Here is a 21,498-nt window from a genome sequence, read left to right on the forward strand (position 1 = left end):
GGGCAAAGCAGTGACACCATAGGAGCCTGGGCCAGACCTACCAGTTGGAGTGTTTAATCTTTTTACATTTAAGGTAATTATTAATATGTATGTTCTTATTACCATTTTGTTCATTATTTTTGTTTTGTTGTTTTTAGGTCTTTTTTACCTGGGTCTTGGAGGGTATCCTGAGGAGGGAAGTGTTGCCTGTGGTTCACTGTGGGGGCAAGGACACTGGTGGCAGAGGCCCCAGGGAATGTTCATCGGCATGAGCTCTCCCAAAGGTCAACATTTTGGTACTGAGACCTGGCTCAACACAGCATCCTGCAGTCTCCAGTGCTGGGATGCCTCAGGCCGAACAACCAACGGGGTGGGAACAGAGCCCCACCCATCAGCAGACAGGCTGGCTAAAGATGTCCTGAGCTAACAGCTGCTTGACACACCCCTGCTCACCAGAGGGACAAGACTCAACTCCACCCACCAGTGGGCAGGCACCAATCCCTGACACCAGGAAGCCTGCACAAGCCCCCGGACCAACTGCACCCACCAGGGGGCAAACACTGCAAGTGAGAGGAGCTACAATCCTGAAGCCTGAGCAATGGAGACCATAAAAACAGAAAGTCAGATAAAATGAGATGGCAGAGAAATATCTTCCAGATGAAGGAACAAGATAAAACCCCAGAAGAACAAATAAGTGAAGTGGATATAGGAAATATACCTGAAAAAGAACTCAGAGTGATGAAAGTAAAGATGATCCAAGATCTTGGAAAAAGAATGGAGGCACAGACAGAAGATAAGATACAAGAAATGTTCAACAAGGAGCTAGAAGATTTAAAGAACAAAGAGATGAACAATGCAATAACGGAAATGAAAAATACACTAGAAGGAATCAATTGAAGAATAAATAAGGCAGAAGAACAAATAAGTGAGCTGGAAGACAGAATGGTAGAAATCACTGCTGTGGAACAGAATAAAGAAAAAAGAATGAAAAGAAATGAAGACAGTTTAAGAGACCTCTGGGACAACATTAAACATACCAACATTACAAGGATCTCAGAAGGAGAAGAAAGAGAGAAAGGGCCTGAGAAAATATTTGGAGGAAGCACAAAGAGTCCCATACAGGATAAACCCAAGGAGGAACACTCCAAGACACATATTAATCAAACAGACAAAAATTAAAGACAAAGAAAAAATATAAGAGTGACAAGGGAAAAGCAACAAATAACATACAAGGGAATCCCCATAAGGTTATCAGCTTATTTTTCAGGAGAAACTATGCAGGCCAGAAGGGAGTGGCATGATATGTTTAAAGTGATAAAAGGGAAAAACCTACAACCAAGAATACTCTACCTAGCAAGGCTCTCATTCAGATTCAATGGAAAAATCAAAAGCTTCACAGACAAGCAAAAGCTAAGAGAATTCAGCACCACCAAATCACCTTTACAACAAATGTTAAAGGAACTTTTCTAGGTGGAAAAGAAAAGGCCACAACTAGAAACAAGAAAATTTAAAATGGGAAGGCTCACTGGTAAAAGCAAACATGCAGTAAAGGTAGGAAATAATCCACACACAAATATGACATCAAAACCAGCAATTGTGAGAAGAGGAGAGTACAAATGCAGGATATTGGAAATGCATTTGAAATTAAGAGACCAGCAACTTAAAACAACCTTGTATATATACAGACTGATACAGCAAAACCTCATGGTAACGACAAACCAAAAATCTATAATGGATACACACACGGAAAAGAAAAAGGAATCCAAACACAACACTAAAGATAGTCATCAAATCACAAGAGGAGAGAACAAAAGAGGAAGGGAAGAAAAAAGACCTAAAAAAAACAAAACAAAAATAATGAACAAAATGGTAATAAGAACATACATATTAATAATTACCTTAAATGTAAAAAGATTAAACACTCCAACTAAAAGACACAGACTGCCTGAATAGATACAAAAACAAGACCCATATATATGCTGCCTACAAGAGACCCATTTCAGATCTAGGGACACATACAGACTGAAAGGGAGGGGATGGAAAAAGGTATTCCTTGCAAAGGGAAATCTAAAGAAAGCTGGAGTAGCAATACTCATATCAGACAAAATAGACTTTAAAATGAAGACTGTTAAAAGAGACAAAGAAGGACACACAAAAATGATCAAGGGATCAATCCAAGAAGAAGATATAACAATTGTAAGTATATATGCACCCAAAATATATACTTACAAAAAATAGGAGCACCCCAATATATAAGGCAAATACTAACAGCCATAAAAGGAAAAATCAACAGTAACAGAACAATAGTGGGGGACTTTAGCACCCTACTTTCATCAATGGACGGATCATCCAGACAGAAGATCAATAAGGAAACACAGGTCTTAAATGACACATTAGACCAGATAGACTTAACTGATATTTATAGAGCATTCCATCCAGAAGCAGCAGAATACACATTCTTCTCAAGTGTACATGGAATATTTTCCAGGATTGACCATATGCTGGGCTACAAAGTGAGCCTCCGTAAATTTAAGAAAATTGGAATCATATCAAGCATCTTTTTCAAACAAAACGCTATGAGATTAGAAATCAACTACAAGAAAAAAACTGTAAAAAACACAAACATGTGGAGGTTAAACAATATGCTACTAAACAACCAAAGGATCACTGGAGAAATCAAGGAGGACATCAAAAAATACCTAGAGACAAATGAAAATGAAAGTACAATGACCCAAAGCCTATGGGACATGGCAAAATCAGTTCTAAGAGGGAAGTTTATAGCAATACAATCTTACCTCAGGAAACAAGAAAAATCACAAATAAACAACCTAATCTTACACCTAAAGCAACTACAGAAGAATAAACAAAACCCAAAGTTAGTAGAAGGAAAGAAATCATAAAGATCAGAACAGAAATAAAATAGAAACAAAGAAAACAGTAGAAAAGATCAATGAAACTAAAAGCTGGTTCTTTGAAAAGATAAACAAAATTGATAAACCTTTAGCCAGGTTTCATCAAGGGAAAAAAAGAGAGAGGACTCAAATCAATAAAATTGGGAATGAAAAAAAAAGAGAAGTTACAGTGGACACCACAGAAATACAAAGGATCATAAGAGACTACTACAAGCAACTATATGGCAATAAAATGGACAACCTGGAAAAAGTGGACAAATTCTTAGAAAGGTACAATCTTCCAAGACTGAACCAGGAAGAAATAGAAAATGTGAACAGACCAATCACAAGTAATGAAATTGGGGCTTCCCTGGTGGTGCAGTGGTTGAGAGTCCGCCTGCCGATGCAGGGGACACGGGTTTGTGCCCCAGTCCAGGAGGATCCCACATGCCGCGGAGCGGCTGGGCCCGTGAGCCATGGCCGCTGAGCCTGCGTGTCCGGAGCCTGTGCTCCGCAGCGGGAGAGGCCACAGCAGTGAGGGGCCCACGTACTGCAAAAAAAAAAAAAAAAAAAAAAACCTTCCAACAAACAAAAGTCCAGGACCAGATGGCTTCACAGGTGAATTCTATCAAACATTTATAGAATAATTAACACCTATCCTGCTGAGACTACCTCAAACAATTGCAGAGGATAACACTCCCCAACTCATTCTATGAGGACACCATTACCCTGATACCAAAAACATATAAAGATACCACAAAAAAAGAAAATTACAGGCCAATATCACTGATGAGCATAGATACAAAAATCCTCAACAAAATACTAGCAAAGCAAATCCAACAATATATTAAAAGGATCATACCCCATGATCAAGTGGGATTTATCCCAGGGATGCAAGGATTTTTCAATATCCACAAATCAATCAGTGTGATACACCACATCAACAAATTGAAGAATAAAAACCATATGATCATCTCAACAGATGCAGAAAACACTTTTGACAAAATTCAACACCCATTTATGATAAAAACTCTCCAGAACATGGGCATAGAGGGAACCTACTCAACATAATAAAGTACATATATGACAAGCCCACAGCTAACATCATACTCAGTGCTGAAAAGCTGAAACATTCCCTCTAAGATCAGGAACGAGGCAAGGATGTCCACTCTTGCCACTTTTATTCAACATAGTTTTGGAAGTCCTAGATACAGCAATCAGAGAAGAAAAAGAAAGAAAAGGAAATCAAAGTGGAAAAGGAGAAGTAAAACTGTTACTGTTTGCAGATGACATGATACTATACATAGAAAATCCTAAAAATGCTACCAGAAAAGTACTAGAGCTCACCAGTGAATTTGGTAAAGTTGCAGGATATAAAATTAATATGCAGAAATCGGTTGCATTTCTATACACCAACAATGAAAGATCAGAAAGAGAAATTAAGGAAACAATCCCCTTTACTATCGTCTCAAAAAGAATAAAATACCTAAGAATAAACCTACCTAAGGAGGCAAAAGACCTGTACTCCAAAAACTATAAGACACTGATGAAAGAAATCGAAGATGAAACAAACAGTTGGAAAGATATACCATGTCCTTGGATTGGAAGAATCAATATTGTCAAAATGACCATACCACCCAAGGTAATCTACAGATTTAATGTAATCCTTATGAAATTACCAATGTTATTTATTGAAGAACTAGAAAATTAAAAAAAAATTTGTATAGAAACACAAAAGATGCTGAATAGCCAAAGCAATCTTGAGAAATAAAAACGGAGCTGGAGGAATCAGACTCCCTGACTTCAGACTATACTACAAAGCTACAGTAATCAAAACAGTATGGTACTGGCACACACACAAAAATATAGATCAATGGAACAGGATAGAAAGCCCAGAAATAAGCCCACCTGCAGTCAATTAATCTAAGACAAAGGAGGCAATACTATACAATGGAGAAAAGACAGTCTCTTCAATAAGTGGTGATGGGAAAACTGGACAGCTACATGTAAATAATGAAATTATAACATTCTCTAACAAACACCATACACAAAAGTAAACTCAAAGTGGATTAAAGACCTAAATGTTAGACCAGATACTATAAACTCTTAAAAGAAAACATAGGCAGAACACTCGTTGACATAAATTGCAACAATATCTTTCTGGATCCACCTTCTAGAGTAATGAAAATAAAAACAAACAAATGGGACCTAATTATACTCAAAAGCTTTTGCACAGCAAAGGAAACCATAAATAAAACAAAAAAGGTAACCCACAAAATGGGAGAAAATATTTGCAAACAAAGTGACCAATAATGGATTAATCTCTAAAATACACAAACAGCTCATGCAGCTCAGTATCAAAAAAATAAACTCCCCAATCAAAAATGGGCAGAAGATCTAAATAGACACTTTTCCAAAGAAGACATACAGATGGCAAAATGCACATGAAAGGATGCTCAACATTACTAAATATTAGGAAATGCAAATCAAAACTACAATGAGGTATCACCTCACACCAGTCAGAATGGCCATCATCAAAATGTCTACCAACGGTAAGTACTGGAGAGGGTGTGGAGAAAAGGGAACCCCCCCTACATTGTTGGTGGGAATGTAAATTGGTACAACCACTATGGAGAACAGTATGGAGGTTCCTTAAAAAGTAAAAATAGAACTACCATATGATCCAGCAATCCCACTCCTGGGCATATATCTGGAGAAAACCATAATTCAAAAGGATGCATGCACCCCAGTGTTCATTGCAGCACTATTTACAACAGCCAACACATGGAAGCAACCTAAATGTCCATCGACAGAGGAATGAATAAAGAAGATGTGATACATATATACAATGGAATATTACTCAGCCATAAAAAAGAATGAAATAATGCCATTGCAGCAACATGGATGGACCTGGAGATTATCATAGTGAGTGAAATCAGACAGAGAAAGACAAATATCATATGATATCACTTATATGTGGAATCTAAAAAAAATGATATAAATGAACATATTTACAAAATAGAAACAGACTCACAGACATGAAAAAACAAACTTATGGTTGCCAAAGGGGAAAGGTTGTGGGGGGGAGGGATAAATTAGGAGTTTGGGATTGATATATACACACTACTATATATAAAATAGATAATCAACAAGGGCCTATTGTATAGCACAGGGAACTCTACTCAATATTCTGTAATAACCTATATGGGAAAAGAATCTGAAGAAGAATAGATATATGTATATTTATAACTGAATCACTTTGCTGTACATCTGAAATGAACACAACATTGTAAATCAACTATACTCCAATGTAGCATAAAAATTTAATTAAAAAAAGACTATAGGGACTTCCCTGGTGGTCCAGTGGGTAAGACTCTGTGCTCCCAACGCAGGGGGCCTGGGTTGGATCCCTGGTCCAGGAACTAGATCCTGAATGCATACCATAACTAAGAGTCTGCATGTTGCAACTAAGAGTCCATGTGCTGCATCTGAGAAGTCTGCGTGCCGCAACTAAAGATCCCGCATGCCACAACAAAGATCCTGTGTGCCACACCTAAGATCCGGTGCAGCAAAAAATAAAGAATGAATGAATGAATAAATAAATAAAAATTTTTAATGTATAAAAAAATACTACAAAAAAATTTTAAATGAGGTACATATGAAAAAAAATGAAAAGAAAAAAGCAAAAAGAAAGCACTTGCCTATTCCAAGGATAGAAAAAAAATGACGTTCCTTTTCCTTTTCCTTTTTTCCTTCCTTCCTTCCTTCTTTCGTTCCTTCCTCCCTCCCTCCCTTCCTTCCTTCCTTTCTCATTTCATTGTTTTATATTACAATTTTTTAAATCTAATATATTTTGGTTGGAGCAAATATATATTTTAATTTTTTTTTCAGAGTGACTAGTCAAGTGTCCTAACACTTTATTAAAGAATCCACACAGTAGAAGTCAACACTATCATCTACCACATTTCTATATTTGCTTAAATGTATTTCCAACCTCGGTGTGGTTCTACTACTGTCTTGGTCTATTTCTGAATTAGTGTCATATGAATTTTCCTGGCCATTTTTCATAATATTTAAGACAAACTTAAGCAATGTTTTGTCAAATTCCCTTTAAAATGTTAGAAATTTATTACTGCCTTGAGTTTAATAACTCATTAGCTTTAGGAACTAATACAGTCTTTCTGCCCAAGACGAGAGTATATTTATAGTATGTTTATCCGTTTGTCTTCTTTTACACTCTCCTTAGGCAAGTTTAATAGTTTTCTTCATGTACCTCTTATACATTCCATGTTATATTCATTCCCAATTATTTTATGGCTACAATGCCTGGCATGTAAGGACTATTGGAGAAATGTTACTTGTGACTAAGTGGTTTCTGTTAGTATAAAACAACAGCAACAATTATTTGTATATTTGTTTTATAACTGGTCATATAATATTTTTAATAGTTTTTAAAATTTTTCTAAGCAATCACTATCTACAAGTAATGATATATTTCTATTATTTTAAACTCATTTTATACTTGAATATATTAACTTAAATTCTTCTGTTTTTCTGATTTTTATACTGTATGTTTAATTTTCTTGATTAATTGCACTGGCTAGTACTTCAAGATTATTATTAAATAATGAAAAACAGCTAAAAGGTAGTTAAATCATCCTTTTCTTATTCCTGACTTTAATAAAAATGTTTCTAGTGCTTTACTACTAATGATGATGGAAAAAATTAATTTGAAAGTAAGTTTTTCATTAAGTAAAGGAAATATGTTTTATTTCTATTCTTACCAAAGTTTTAAAAATCAGGCATTCATTGAGACAATTATATGGTTTTTCTTTGTCTGACTCATATAAATAGATTTCCTAGTAGGGCATCGTTCTGACTCTTTAGGATATACCTAGCTATGACTCATTTAGTCTTTCAAATATTTTACTGGATCCTATTTGCATGTATTTTAAGAATTTTGTATCACTATTCACTAGTATAGAGTATGAAAACTGGTCTGTGGTTTTACTTCTGGTATACTTAAGGTTTTAAAAATCAGCACTATTTAGCTTTCATAAAAAGAATTTGTAGGTTTTCCATCTGTTTTCATACCCTAGAAGATTTTAAATAGGATTGAAATTATTTTCTTCCTTGAAAATATGAAAGAATCCACTCTTGGAGATGTAAGAGATTAGACCTAGTGGTTTATTTAATTGTTTTAATTTTTGAAGGAATCAGCTTTGGAAATTTTATCAGATTTACTATTTATTTTCTAATTCATTAATTTGTGTTTTTATTTTATTAATTATTCCCTTTATTTAAAAAATTTTTTTTACATTTGTTTATTTATTTATTTATTTTTGGCTGTGTTGGGTCTTCATTGCTGCACGAGGGGTTTTCTCTAGTTGCGGTGAGCTGGGGGCTACTCTTGTGGTGTGCAGGCCTCTCACTGTGGTGGCTTCTCTGTTGCTGAGCACAGGCTCTAGGCACGTGGGCTTCAGAAGTTGTGGCACATGGGCTCAGTAGTTGTGGCTCGGGGGTTCTAGAGCACAGGCTCAGTAGTTGTGGTGCACGGGCTTCGTTGCTCCATGGCATGTGGGATCTTCCTGGACCAGGGCTCGAACCCGTGTCCCTTGCATTGGCAGGCAGTTTCTTAACCACTGCACCACCAGGGAAGTCCCTCCTTTGCTTTCTTTAAGATTAATTTGTTGTTGTATTTCTAATTTCTTGAGTTAATGAATTTATTCTTTCTATTTAATAATGAAAATGGTTAAGTCTATTAATTTTACTCATTACAGCTTTGGCTGCATCCCACATGCAGTATTACTGATACTGTTATTTTCTAGTTTCTTTCCCCCTCTCCCAAGTCGAAGTTTTTTCTATACCTCTATTTTTCTGTTCTTATTTTTCTAGATTTCATGTGGACAAAACTGGTTGAACTGTAATCTTTGATTTATGACACACTGTCATCTTTAGTCCATGAATAGTCTCTATTTATTTGCTTACTTATTAATATAATGAACACCCATGAACCCACCATGAAACTATTTTCTGTTTGATCCAAAGTTTAAGAATAACTTTTACATTTTTAAGGGTTTGTTTTTAATCTTTCTATTTTTGCTACACTTAGCAGTCTTCTTATCTGTAAAACAGTACCTATTTCACAGGGTTATTATGAGAATTAAATGTATTAATGTTTGTAAAATGTTACAATAGGGCCTGGCACATAGTCAGTGCTATTTAAGTGTTAGCTATTATTTTTATTATGTTAGGTCAAATTTATTAACTATACATATTTTTTACATATCTCATTGTCTTGTTCTTTCTACTGGATTTGTCAAGCACTAATAGAAGTGTGGTAAAATCTCACTGTACTACTGCACTGTTGCCACTTTTTTTCTGATTTTGCTTTGTATAAGTGCTATGAAATCCCAAGTAATATTCATAATAGTTGTATTTTTATTATAGGTTGGACCCTCTTTGTTTTATCTCATTTTTTACCTTGAATTCAACCTTGTTTAACATTAACAAACAAAAACACTCTGATTTTTGTTGTCATTGTTTGCATTTGTCTGCTATATCTTATTTCCTTTTACTATTTCTGAGTCACAGTGTTTCAGATTTGTCATTTGAGAACACATAGCTGAAGATTTTTTTTCTTCAGTCCATTTAGAGTCCTTTTCTTTTAAAAGATGAATTTTATCCAGTTACATTTATTATTAAAACACATGCTTGATCTTGCCTTTGCCATATTGTTTCCTGATTTAATGCTTCCTTGTTCCTTTTTTCCCCCTATCTTTTGCTGTAAAATCTGTGTCCTTAAAAATTTTTTCCCTTCAGCAATTTCAAAGTGATACATACTCTGCTTTCTGTTAAACAAGTTTATAACTTTAAATAACACACTCTGACTTCTTTTTCTCTGTATATCATTGATGTTTTTTTTTTTTTTTTTTTTTTTTTTTTTTTTTTTTACAGTGCTTGGCTCTCTACCCTGATGAGATTCACCATTCGCTTGCCAAGACTCCTCCTCACTTATGCTAGGCTGAGCTTTTCCTCCACAGCCCAGACTAAATGGCTCTGGCTGCCCTTGTTTGTGGCTGTTTAAAAACAAAACTCGTTAACATATTGTCAAATCCTCCTTCTCTGAAGCCTACAGAGATTTGGCTCTAGCTGCTGATGGTAAAACAGCATGTAGCCTGCAAGCCATGGCTCCAGGCCCACTCTGGAACAGGGGCAGGGCAGTACAGGGTGGGATGGGAGGCCCAGAGGTTTAGAAGTGATAGCTGCAATGTCTCCCCATGGCCTGCCCCGACAGGAGGCAGCATGTGCTGGAGGCAAACAGTCTGGGATCAGAGCGGCCCCCTCCCTCTCTATAGTCTAAAGCATTCCTTGTTAGTTGCTCACCCATGGGGTTCTAAACTCCTCAACAATATCAGGTGCTTGCTCCCTCTGGGCTAGGAAAGTTTCTGTTTGTTCTGATCACCCTTCTCTCTGCCCACCAGCACCTTTCACAACCCTCTCCAGGGCTGTTCCATCTCCTAGAAGGGCTCTGAGAGATGAATAAGGTACTTGGGAACCAGATAGGGCATCCCTGGAGTGCCTCACTGCTCCTCCCGGCCTCACCAAACCTCCCTATTTTCCATAGTCCAGTTCCATCTGCTTCCTCCAGGAAGTCCTCCTGATTGCTCCAGTTCCCCCTGACCTCCCATCACCCTGAGTCATCTACTCCATTCTTACTCAACTCTCTCGAACTGATATCTGACTATCTCAAACCTGCTGAATCTGATTTCTCCAACTAGACTGGGAGCCCCTGAGGCCAGAGCCAGAGTCTCTTCCTCCTATTGCTCCTCCACGGCTCACAGGACCAGTAGATACAAGGAGAGCTTAGTAAAGATCTATTGAACAAATGGAAAGTCAAGACAAAGGACTCGGAATCTGACTCTCTTGGCTCAAATGCCACATCTGCTGCTTGTAAGTGGTGGGGCTTTGGGTGAGTTACTTAATGTTTCTACAAAGGGTTGCTATGGGGATTAAATGTGATAATGCGTGAACTACATAGCTTGGCCTCTAGCCCTAGAAGACATGGAATGAGTGGAGCTACCAGTGTAATATCAGCCTGCATTGTTAATTGCATTGAACCAGTCTGATGGAGTGTCTGACGCTGTGTGCAGGTGGGTGTGTCACCAGGGCTTGGGTGTAGGTGACTGGTGACCTGCGACCTATGCCAGCTGTGCACTGTGATCTGGGCAAATCACTTCCCTTTGTGGAACAAGGAGGCCTGGAGAGATGACCTCTGTGAGCCCTTTCTGCTCTGACCTCCATATGTGCTGTGCGTGTTGACAGTTTATGAGTTGGTCCTGATCTGAGGCCCTGGGGGAATGCATTTTCAACAGAGGCTCCGCCCCAGTTTCTGACCTGGTTTTCCAGCTGGAGATCTCCTTTCTCTACCTCCCCTCCTCCTCCATACCTCCCTGCCCAATCCCCAGGAGGGTACCAGCGCTCCACTGCTGAGCAGGATCATGAAGATGATGAACGTCTCGAACCAGCTGTGCTCCACAATGCGGTAGCAGGTCTTGCGCAGCCTCCACCAGACCTTCCCTGGGGCCTGCGTGGTGTCCACGGTGCAGCAGGGACAGCGCTGGACACAGCCTTTGGGGGAGGGAGAGGAGTCAGACCCAGTCCAGGGCCTGCAAATGCCCACATCTGATGGCAGAAAGTTGAATGGTTGAAAGAATGACTGAAACAGGTTACAATGATGGGTAATGAACTGGGTAACATGGTGGGTGGGGCCATGGCAGGGGGTGGGTGGCAGGGAGGGGTGACTTTGAGTGCCGCCCTCAGGAGCCCACACTCAGCAGGTACCCTGTGGATAAGCTGGATGGACTAGGCAACCAGTAAGTAGATGAAGGGCCTGGCAGTTCTGGGCAGGGGCAAGGCTGGGGTTGGGATGAGCTCCAGCTTGCCCTGTGCTCATCTAGGAAACTCTCCCCCTGGGGGAATGTACCAGAACCCCCTGGGGTGCTGTGTCCCTGGTCTTTCTCCATGTTTGCAGTTTCTGAGCCTTAGGAAGGGCAGACTCCTCACTGATAGCCCCAAATGATGTGCCACATGGAGGGCAAACCCTCATCTTATCCCCAGCGGCCCTCCGAATATACCATGGATTCATAAAAGCTCTAGATGCCAATCACCAGCACAGCCACATGCCACACCCACCTTGAATATTTACAGAGGGCCTATTATATGCCAGGTGCCGTGCCAGGGCCTGAGGGAACAGGGGGAATTAGATCCAGTCCTTGCCGCTGTGGAGACACCTGGTCATGCTACCGTCCCACACACGCAGCCGACCCACAGCGGCCCAGCCCAGCACGTCACGGGCACACTTGCCATGACTCATGTCACAGGCAGGTGGAGGGGCCCCCAGGGTCTCAAAGAATGGGGGAAAATTGGCAGGCACCCAGGTCAGAGTGGGGTGCGACATGGCCCTCTACCCCCAGGAGCTGCAGGTCCTCCTGCCCCGGTGGGCAGGGCTGAGGCTGGGCCAGAGGCCCATCCAGGGCAGTACCTTTAGTGAAGCAGTCCTCTGGATCCTTGACGTCCTCTCCGAGGTCGGGGATCTGCTCCAGGAGGTCAACAGTGTTGGTCATGTCTGCTGTGCTCCCCTCAGAGTAACTGTTCTCATGTGTCTGTGGGCAGGACCGTGGGGTAGGGTAGGTGAGGGCATGAGTGTGGGCTGTGTAGCAGCCTCCAGCCTCAGGCCCAGAGTCTGCGGGAGCCTGGGGCTCCCAGAGTGGAGGTGCCCAGACTATCCTCCATTGCACACCTGGGGAATCTGAGCCCGGGTGGATGGGAACCTCCCATGAAGGTCACCTAGCCTGGACCTTAGGGCTCCTGAGTTTGTGATTCTGGTCTACTGGTGTCTAGGGCAGGGTACAGGGGGTCGGGGAAGGGTTCTGGGAAAACCCTGGGAATGGGGAAGGCATCCAGGTGGAAGTAAAACAGACATGGGGTGCAACAGGGACACACACTGGGACACGGACACAGAGTGGCAGCTCGGCACACACAGAGGAAACAGGCATGCCACACCCAGAACAGAGTCAGAGCCAGGATCATGGGCACACACAGGTACCAGGTCAGACATGCAAAGGACAGGCCAGCAACCCAGCCCACATTTCTCACTCAATTCATGTGGGTGCTGGTGTGATGCACAGAGCCTGGAACAAGAGTGAGAAGGTGCTGGAAGCTTTCCTGCCCGGCTGTGCAGGGTTCTGCTGCCCTGATCCCACATAACTTGATTATAGAGAGGTGTGTGCAGGTGCCCTTATGAGTGTCTGTGTGTGTCACATGTGGGGTGCCAGTGTATAGGGGTATTGTAGTTCTGCCCACTTCCCCTCTTTGGGCCAGTGCACCCACCTCCAGCTGCCATGAATACTGTTTAGCCAGCCCCTTCTCCAGAAAAGTGTCTTTAGCCAGGGACCTGCAATCCCTGGAAATGGCTTGGTGGTTACATTGAAGCCAGGTGTGGCTGACGCCTAGTGACTGACTGATATGGAGGACACCAAGCTGAGGCTGGAATCCAGCCATCATGCCATCTGGAGCTGCTTCTTTTGCCTCATCCTGCTTCTCTCACTTCCTTATGGGTCTCTCCTGAGGGCACTCCCTCAACGAAACATCAGCACAGGAAGCCAGGCTCCAGCTCTGCTTCTAGGAGCCCACCTTAATGATAAGTATGGTGGGGAAGGGGGTTCTGTAAAGGAAGGGCAGCCTTCATTTGCTTCAGATCACGTCTACATTCCCCAGCGCAACTGGCCAGCCTCATGCCACTCAAGCTCCACTCCACTTAGGGGCGAGCTGGTTTGAGTTCTTGGGCAGCCTCTGCTCTCAAAGTTGCCTTCTTTTCCCTTCCTTCCACTACTCACTCCACCGCTGTCTCAAAGTCCTCTTTAACCTTGAGGTTTGCGATAAGGAAGGGCTGGATCCTGGTGAGAATGCAGAGAGTGCTCCTGGGTGCAGGGTGGTCTCCCGTGGCTTTGAGGGTCATGTCCTTCTCCCAGCTTCATTGAGCGGCACTGAGCTGGGAGAGGCACAGTCAGAGGTCTTCATGCAGCTTTTCTTTTCAGACACTGGAGCTGTCACGTGGGAGGACAAGTTCTCAGAATCCCGCTGCAGATGGGATGAGGTGTCCTTCTCCCAGGAAAGCCCCAGCCCACCTCATTCTCCCTCGTTCCCACCGTGACCTGATTTGAAGAGGTGATGAAGTTACAAAACTCGTTCAAAGGTCAACGTTCTAGTACAGGAGCCTCTTCTGTCCGTGACCTTCTGCTCCTCCTATGTCTTCCTGTTCCCACAAGCCTTGGTGTGTCAGACTCTCCAGGGGGAGTAGTGTGACCTGTACAGTCAGGATGATGATTCCACCAGGCCCTCATGCTTACAAACTGGCCATGATCACAAAGCCTCCAATGGGCCCATCTCACGTAAGGAACAAGGCAAAGGAGAAATATCCTGTTGGAGCAAGTCACAGCTGCCGGGATGAGGACCGAGGTCAGGCAGCAGTTCAAGGGCCCCTGAGTGCTGTCTCTGAACATATGACCTCCATCTTCCTTGGTGCTTGGCAGAGCCGAGGTGGGGTGTAGTCAGCTGTGCCACAGTCCAGTTAGCTCAGGGGTTGCAAACTCAAATGTTTACAGGGCCAGGTAGGTGATGGAATGAGGGCAGGCAGGTGGGAACTGGCAAACCGGAGCGCTCCAGCCCGTGTCAAGGAGGCGGCGGTTACCACTCGTCTCCAGCAGGGCGGCTCTTCTTGCAACTTTTGTTTTTCAAGAGAAACCAGAAATGCAGATGTTTTTACACAAAAGCTTCTGGGTTTTAAATGTTGGTAGCAAATTCAAATTAAAACCCTTTTGTGTCCCAAAGCCCTCCAGCAGGCCTTGTGTTTGCTGCCTCTGCTTTTCTCCAGGTGAGAAGCAGCTGGTGGCTTGTGTGCCAAGAACTTGTTCTCAGAGCTCCCACAGCCCCCTGGGATGGGCTGATTCACAGGACAAACATGTGCCGACAGGACCAAAGCACAGGAACCGAGTGAGGAGGGGGTGAACAAGCAGAAGTTTGGGGTTAGTCCTGCATCGTGGTCCTGAGGGGCTGCTTCCAGAAATTCCCCATGGCTCTGGTCCCCAAGCCGTGTCTCCCTTAACAGGACAGGGCTGCCCATGCCCCGCTCCGCAGACGGGTCTCCCACACTGGCTGTGACGGTGGCTGTGGTTCCCAGCAGCAAATGCAGGCCTGTGCCCAGGGACTCTCACGGCCTCTAGTCCCAGCAGCAGTGCCCCACCGGCTTCAGGGACAAAGGTGTGCATTACCTCACTGCACCCTGGGGCTGGGGCCTCTATTTTCTGCTGCTGCCGCAAGGCTGCCTGAGCTGCACTGGCCTCGGCCCCAGAGGAGGTGGTCTCTGACACCTGGCTCCAGGACCTGGGCTCCGGGAGGGCCTCTGGGCTGCCAGACATAGGCTGGGATTCCTGCTGAAGAGACCCCCCCAGCCCATGAGCTACCAGGTCGGAGTATTTCTAGGACCCTGGCTCTGCTTCAGGCCCTGCCCATGCAGCGGGGCACTGCCTCCTGCCCTCTTCATGAGGTCTCATCTCACTGAAGACCCCTCCCTCGGCCGTCCTGAGGCTGAAGGAGGCTCCTGATAGGTTCGGGCAAAGGGCCTAAGGCTAGACAAATCTCCCTCTCCTCCCACTCCTTGAAGGGTACAGCTGGGCTATGATGCCCAGCTCCCAGATGCTGGCAACTCTACTTAGGAAGGACATGCTGACTTTTCCCAGGAGTTCCCATGGCACCCCAGCTTGCTTGCGTGCCCGCACGTGCGAGCGCGCGCGCGCGCACACACACACACACACACACACACACACACACACACACACACTGGCCCCAGGGAGCCAGGGCCAAAAGGCTCAAGAGAAGGAAAGGAGGAGGAAAAGGAGAGGCAGGCGGAATTCCACTCCTGTGCTGGGAACGTCCTGGAGCTAATTGGAAGCTGTGGTCCTGGCAACGCCAACGCTCCCCCTCCCCCAACCGACACTGTGGCTGTCCTGCAGCCCGACTGAAAGGGCAGAAGCTGGCCTCTGGGACCACAGGGAGGCAGGAGGATGTGGAATCAAGCCTGGAGCCTCAGATCAAATTCCATGCAAGGGAACAGCTGCTCTTCTCAGCCAGACCCACCCAGTGCAGGCCCTGAGGAAGCGGCCAGGATGGGCCCAACGAAACAGAGAGAACCAGTCCTCGCTGTTTGACCTGAGACCTATAGGGAGAAGCCATCTAAGCCTAGCTCAGGCCATGAGAAAACTGAGGGAGCTGGGGTGGCGGTGAGGGGTACCATTCCGTTTGTCCAGACTCTAGTCCTAAGTGTTAAAAATAACAGGTTGGGAGATAAGATAGTGCTGTCTCTGACACCTGCCATCTTAGGGATGCTTATTTTTAAATCTCAGAATTAGCCCTGGGCCTGGGAGGAGGGGAAGGGGCAGTGGGGAGGTCTGGAGGCCACATTCCTCCCTCACCAAGACATTCCACCTTGTTAGTCCTGGAGGTGACAAGGTCAGGGCAGGGTCTGGGGGCCAGGTGTCCTAGCTCTGTCCTAGACGCATGAGGAACTCCTAGCAAGTCTCTCTCTTCTCTCTCTTGCTGTGCTTCAGTTTCCCTTTCTGTACAATTAGCTGCCCGTGACCAGCCAGGGGATGAATGATGGACAGCAGTCCCTCCCAAGATGCCCTCCTGGGCTGGGCTGGGCTGGGGAGAGAGGGTTGAGAGCTGGTTTCAGCACGCCTCCATGAGGCTGGTTTTTGGGGGATGGCCTGTCTTCTCCCTCCAGGCCACACCTGCTGGGGCAGATGCTCTGAGTGAGGCTGGGTCCCCTGGACAGTAGGTGCTGCACACACGGTGCGGGGCTGGGATGTGGGATGGGGCTCACCTGCTTGCTGGACTCTTCCTCTGTGCTCAGGCTGTTCTCCTCATCCTCCTCTTGGTCATCCGTGTCTGACTCGGCCACGGCGATGGGCACACACACGGGCTCCGGATCCCCGGGTGTGCGCTGGCCTGGCCGTTGGCCTTCCTCAAACCGTGTCTCCTTGCGGGCTGGCAGCGCCTTCTCTGTCTCTGAGGGTGGTGGGGGGCTGGAGGTGGTGATGCAGCCGGGCAGCTGGCCCTGGGTGGCGAGGGCTGCAGGCTTCTGAGCCCGCCGCTGCAGAAGCCCACAGCAGAAGTCCCAGGTGGTCCGCTTGAGGAAGCGCAGGCCCCGCTGGATGCGGGCCAGGGCCAGCTGGAGGTTGTTCATCTCCCCGTCCTCGTCAGGGGCTGTGAGGTTGTCCGCACTGAAGGAGCTGAGCAGCAAAGCCAGGAAGAGGTTCAGGACCTGTGGAGATAATGCCGTGCCCTGCGTGCTCAGCCTCGGGGCTATGATGAGCACTGCCAGAGGCAGACAGCTCGAGGCTTAAACCCTGGGCCCTAGGCTCTCATCCTAACCCCCCATACTCCTGAATATAGAGAGTTTGGCTATAAAAGGAAAGACAAATTCTCATCCTGAGGTAGGCGATAGGCCCAGGCTGAGCAGCTGCAGCTGGTCTCCTGCTGATGCTTCAGTTGGGATACCAGCGGGAGCATTGGGCCCTGATTGGGTGCGTTCTCGTGGATTTCCTGGCCTGACACATGCTCAGAGAAGGTCCTCAGTCTAGGGGAAGGACAAAAGGAGGGAGAAGATGCCAGCTGGAATCCATCTTGGCTGAGAGATGCGTGCTCACACCAGGACCAGATCTGAAGAGGATTGGCCAGAAAAAAAATCCGGAAAACTGGCCCTATTTAAGCAACCTAAGCCCCTCCCTCTGAGCTTGCCTGTGTGCTCTTCCACACATACTTTGTTTTTTCCACACTTACTTTGTTTCTTCCACAGATATTTTGTTTTTTCCACATGTACTTTGCTTCTAATAAATGCTTTTATCTTTTTCACAATCTTGGTCTCTTTGCTGAATTCTTTCTTCAAAGAAGAACTGAGGTCCTTCTTCCAGCGTTTCACTGCCAGAATCAATCCCTCCTCCCAAGGACTCAGATACAGTCTGAATTGAGGGCGTTCAAACCCAGGTTTCTTGGGTGTTGGCCCAGGTTCAATGGGAGAACCATGGGTTCATCTGATAGCAAAGCCTGCAGATGGGGCCTTGCTGTCTTGGGAGTAATGGGGGGCAGTGAGGTCAGGGTGAGCACAGGGCTGCTCCCTGGGAAGTGAGATCCAATCTGGGATCAGCAGGGCCCACCCATCCATTCATTCATTCATCCATCACCCATCTGCTCTTGGGGCTTTCCTGGGAAGAGGCCTCTGCATCTGTTGGTGAAGGAGGGGCAGTGATATGTCTCTGAGTTCCCCACTGAAGCTGGGTCACCATTCAAAGATCTGGGGCTCCAGCTGTGGAGCACTCTCCACTCTCCCCAGATCCGACCATGCTTTCCAGGTGAAGGACATGGGAGAATGAGCAGAGAAGAGGGCGATGCCAGGAAAAGAGGCCAGGTGGCAGCCCTTGGGCGCCTGGGACTAACTGTAGGGTCCAGCTACTGAGACAGAGTTGTGTCCAGGCAGTGAGGGGTGCTTGGATGGGTGCTGCGTGCAGGATTAGACACTTGGATAGAGTAGAGGGACCTGGGGCTGAGACTTCAGAGGTGCCGGAACACACAGTCTTTACTTAAGTTATTTATTAGGGGTTATGGATTTGATGTCCGTCCCTAAGGGGAGTTTGAAAAATCCCTCTGTCTTTGGATGGTTCTGGACTACTGCTTGTTGTTAAACCACCCTGCAAGTGTGAAGTTTTAGCTTTTGTTAAAAAAGAGAACTTTTACCGAGTGACAAGGGACTGGGCTTGGGGAGGGTAGTTGAAGATGGTGGTGGGCTCGTTCCACACAGGGGTCAGACCGGCTCATGAGCATCACCAGGCCAACAGGACAGAGACACAATCTCCCCACCTTGGGCTCGGGTCTCCCCTCCGCAGCCACTCCCAGAAGGGAGTCCAGTTGAATGGGGGCCCCTATAGCAGGGTGGTGTGTGAAGGTGGACACCCAATCTGAGTCCCTGCTCTGGCTTCTTACAAGCCCCTGAGACATGCTTGTCAGAGAGCTGGGAGTGAGAATTCTGGCGAAAGCAGTGGGCAAGGTTGGAGTGCCAGGCCTCAGAAACGTGCCTTTGCTTTAAACATTAACATTCATGTGGACAGTATGGAAAGGTTAAGGAGTAGGCTCTCCTGTTCTATCTCCACAGAGAGATGATCACTTTTGACACCTGGCAGTCTCTTTTATGTCGTCACTGGAGGGGTGACGCATGTGATGTGATGCAGAGCTGCTGTCTACACTGACCTCTGGCCAGGCTCCCAGCCTCTGTCCACACTGGCCCAGGCCTGGCCTGCCTCAGCTCCTGGTAGCCCACCCTGGGTTCACATCCCCTGACCTCCAGGCATCTGGGGCCAGGCTGGGGGCAGGGCAGGGGGTGCCTGGGCAGCCTTGTCCACCCACAGAAGATGCTAGGGCCTCCCCTGCCGCCGGCTTCAGAAGTTCGGCTGCTTCCAGTGCTTTCCCTGTCAATCACACTGCTGCTCCCCAGCCCCTGCCTGATGATCACTTCCCATTTCAATGACAATCTTGCTTCCACCCACGCCCCGAAGCAGCCCAATTCCTGAGGCAGCCAGGGAGGGGGCCGCGTGGGCTGCGTTAGCTTCCCTCCTCCAGCAGCCTCTAATCTTCTCATCCCCAGGCAGATCTACTCGGAAGTCGCAGGCTGTGTGTGCGTGAGGGCAGCTCAGCCTGGCCCTGGGCTGAAAGCTCTGTGTACTCGCATCCTCCTTGGAACACACAGAGTCTGGCAGTCCCAGAGCTGTGCCAGGGGCTAAGTGAGGGGCTCCCTGAGGGGCGGCAGGTTTGAGGGGATGGGAGGGGGGTTGCAGGGCCCGCCAAAGAGCTGGGTTCCACTGGCACTGTGCACTCTGCTTCCTCTCTGGGCTCCACCCATGGAGGCTGAGGAAGACCGACCCCGACTTGGCCTGGTTAAGTCACAGGGGAGGAGAAAGCAGGCAGGTCTGGAGAAGGGCTCTGGAATCTGCAGCCCACAGTACTCACATCACCTAAAATCCCTCTATGAGCCGCTGTGAGCCTGAGCTGCCCACACCATGGGCAGTGGTAGCCAGACACTGCAGGTGTGACGTTGGAGCGTGTGTGGTCCCCCTGTGTACCCAGGAAGGTGGCTGCATGTCCACAGTGGACACTGACCTCTCCCTGAACAACTGACCCCTCTCAAACTTGCCTCTTCCAAAGGCTCCTTCTCTGGCATTTAGATTTTGATCTCTCTCAACTCCAGAATTGCCCACATTGTAAAGACACAAGGCAAGATGCACTTTCCCTGGGACAGACAGGTGGCCATGGGAGCAAAGACCTGGGCTTCTCATTACAGGACAGCAGGGACTCTCACCACAGCTATTCAGGATGACATACAAGGTTCTCTCGGGCCCCACCTCACCTGGACCACCACTACCTGCCTGAGCCTGTGCTTTGCTTACCTTGCTTCTTCCCTCTCTAGCATCACCTGTCAATCAGGTCAGCGGGAAACCCCCTCCACCAGGAAGCCTTCCTTGATTTCCCCAGCTGAAGGGGCTCAGCACCCATGGGCTCCCTCTTAATGGCTCTGACCATTCTGACCAGCTTGAGAGTTATCTCAGGCCTGTTTGAACTCTCCACCTCCTCACTCACTCAAGGTGGTGAGCAATGTCAGAGCCACATTCATCTCTGTATGCCCAATAGCATTTGGCACAATATTCTGCATGCAATGGGAGCTCAACAAATATTTGTTAAGCTGAATTGAACCAGGTGATAAATCACTGACAGTGAATAACTAATAAAACAATGAGTAGATGAGAAAATAATTAATTAATGGATATAAAATGAATACATAATGAATAAATAGGTAAATAGATGGGTAAATGGAAGAATGAGGAAATGAGTGATGTGCATGAATAGATAGCTAAATGAGTGAGTGAGTAGATAGTTGGATGGATAAATGAGTAGATGGATGGGACTGATGAATGAGAGAATAGATGAGTGGGTTGACAGATGGATGTAGAGGTGGATGAATCAATAGAGGGATAGATGAGTGAGTGGAAAGATGGGTGATGGATGAATGAATGGATGGATAGGTGGGTGAATGAATGGATGGGTAGATAGATGGGCAAATGGATGGATGAACAGGTGTGCACATGTGTGTGTGAATGGGGGTTGATGGATGGATGGTTGATGGATAGATGAATGGATGGGTAAGTGAATGAGTAGATGGACGTTGATGGATGAATGACTGGGTGAGTGAGTGCATAAATGGGTAGGGAGATTGGTAACTGAGTAGGCAGATCGATGAAAAGGTGGACAGGTGGATAGGTGAGTTGGTGGGTGGGTTATTGATGAGTGGATCGATGGCTGGATAAGTAGATGTATGAATGAGTAGAGAGATGAAAGAGTGAATGGGTAAGTAATAGATGGATTGATGATACATGGATGGATGGGTAAGTGGGTGCACAGATGGGTGAATGAATGAACGGGTGAGTAAATAGATGGAATGATGGGTAAATGAGTAGATGGATGG

The 21,498-nt window shown here is 45.8% G+C and overlaps 1 protein-coding gene across 3 annotated transcripts in view; it reads right to left on the reverse strand.

Moving 5' to 3' along the window:
- SCN5A (sodium voltage-gated channel alpha subunit 5) overlaps positions 1 to 21,498 on the reverse strand; it is a 103,877-nt gene that overhangs the window by 21,209 nt on the left and 61,170 nt on the right. For all 3 annotated transcript variants that reach the window (XM_060307430.1, XM_070046660.1, XM_070046661.1), the window contains 3 exons: positions 16,813 to 17,253; positions 12,415 to 12,535; positions 11,347 to 11,501 (listed from right to left, as the gene is read on the reverse strand). In XM_060307430.1, coding sequence (XP_060163413.1) covers positions 11,347 to 11,501; positions 12,415 to 12,535; positions 16,813 to 17,253 — 717 coding nt within the window. The remainder of the gene's footprint in view (positions 1 to 11,346; positions 11,502 to 12,414; positions 12,536 to 16,812; positions 17,254 to 21,498) is intronic.

This window comes from Globicephala melas, chromosome 11 (assembly GCF_963455315.2).
Source record: "Globicephala melas chromosome 11, mGloMel1.2, whole genome shotgun sequence".
In the NCBI taxonomy this organism is placed as follows: domain Eukaryota; kingdom Metazoa; phylum Chordata; class Mammalia; order Artiodactyla; family Delphinidae; genus Globicephala; species Globicephala melas.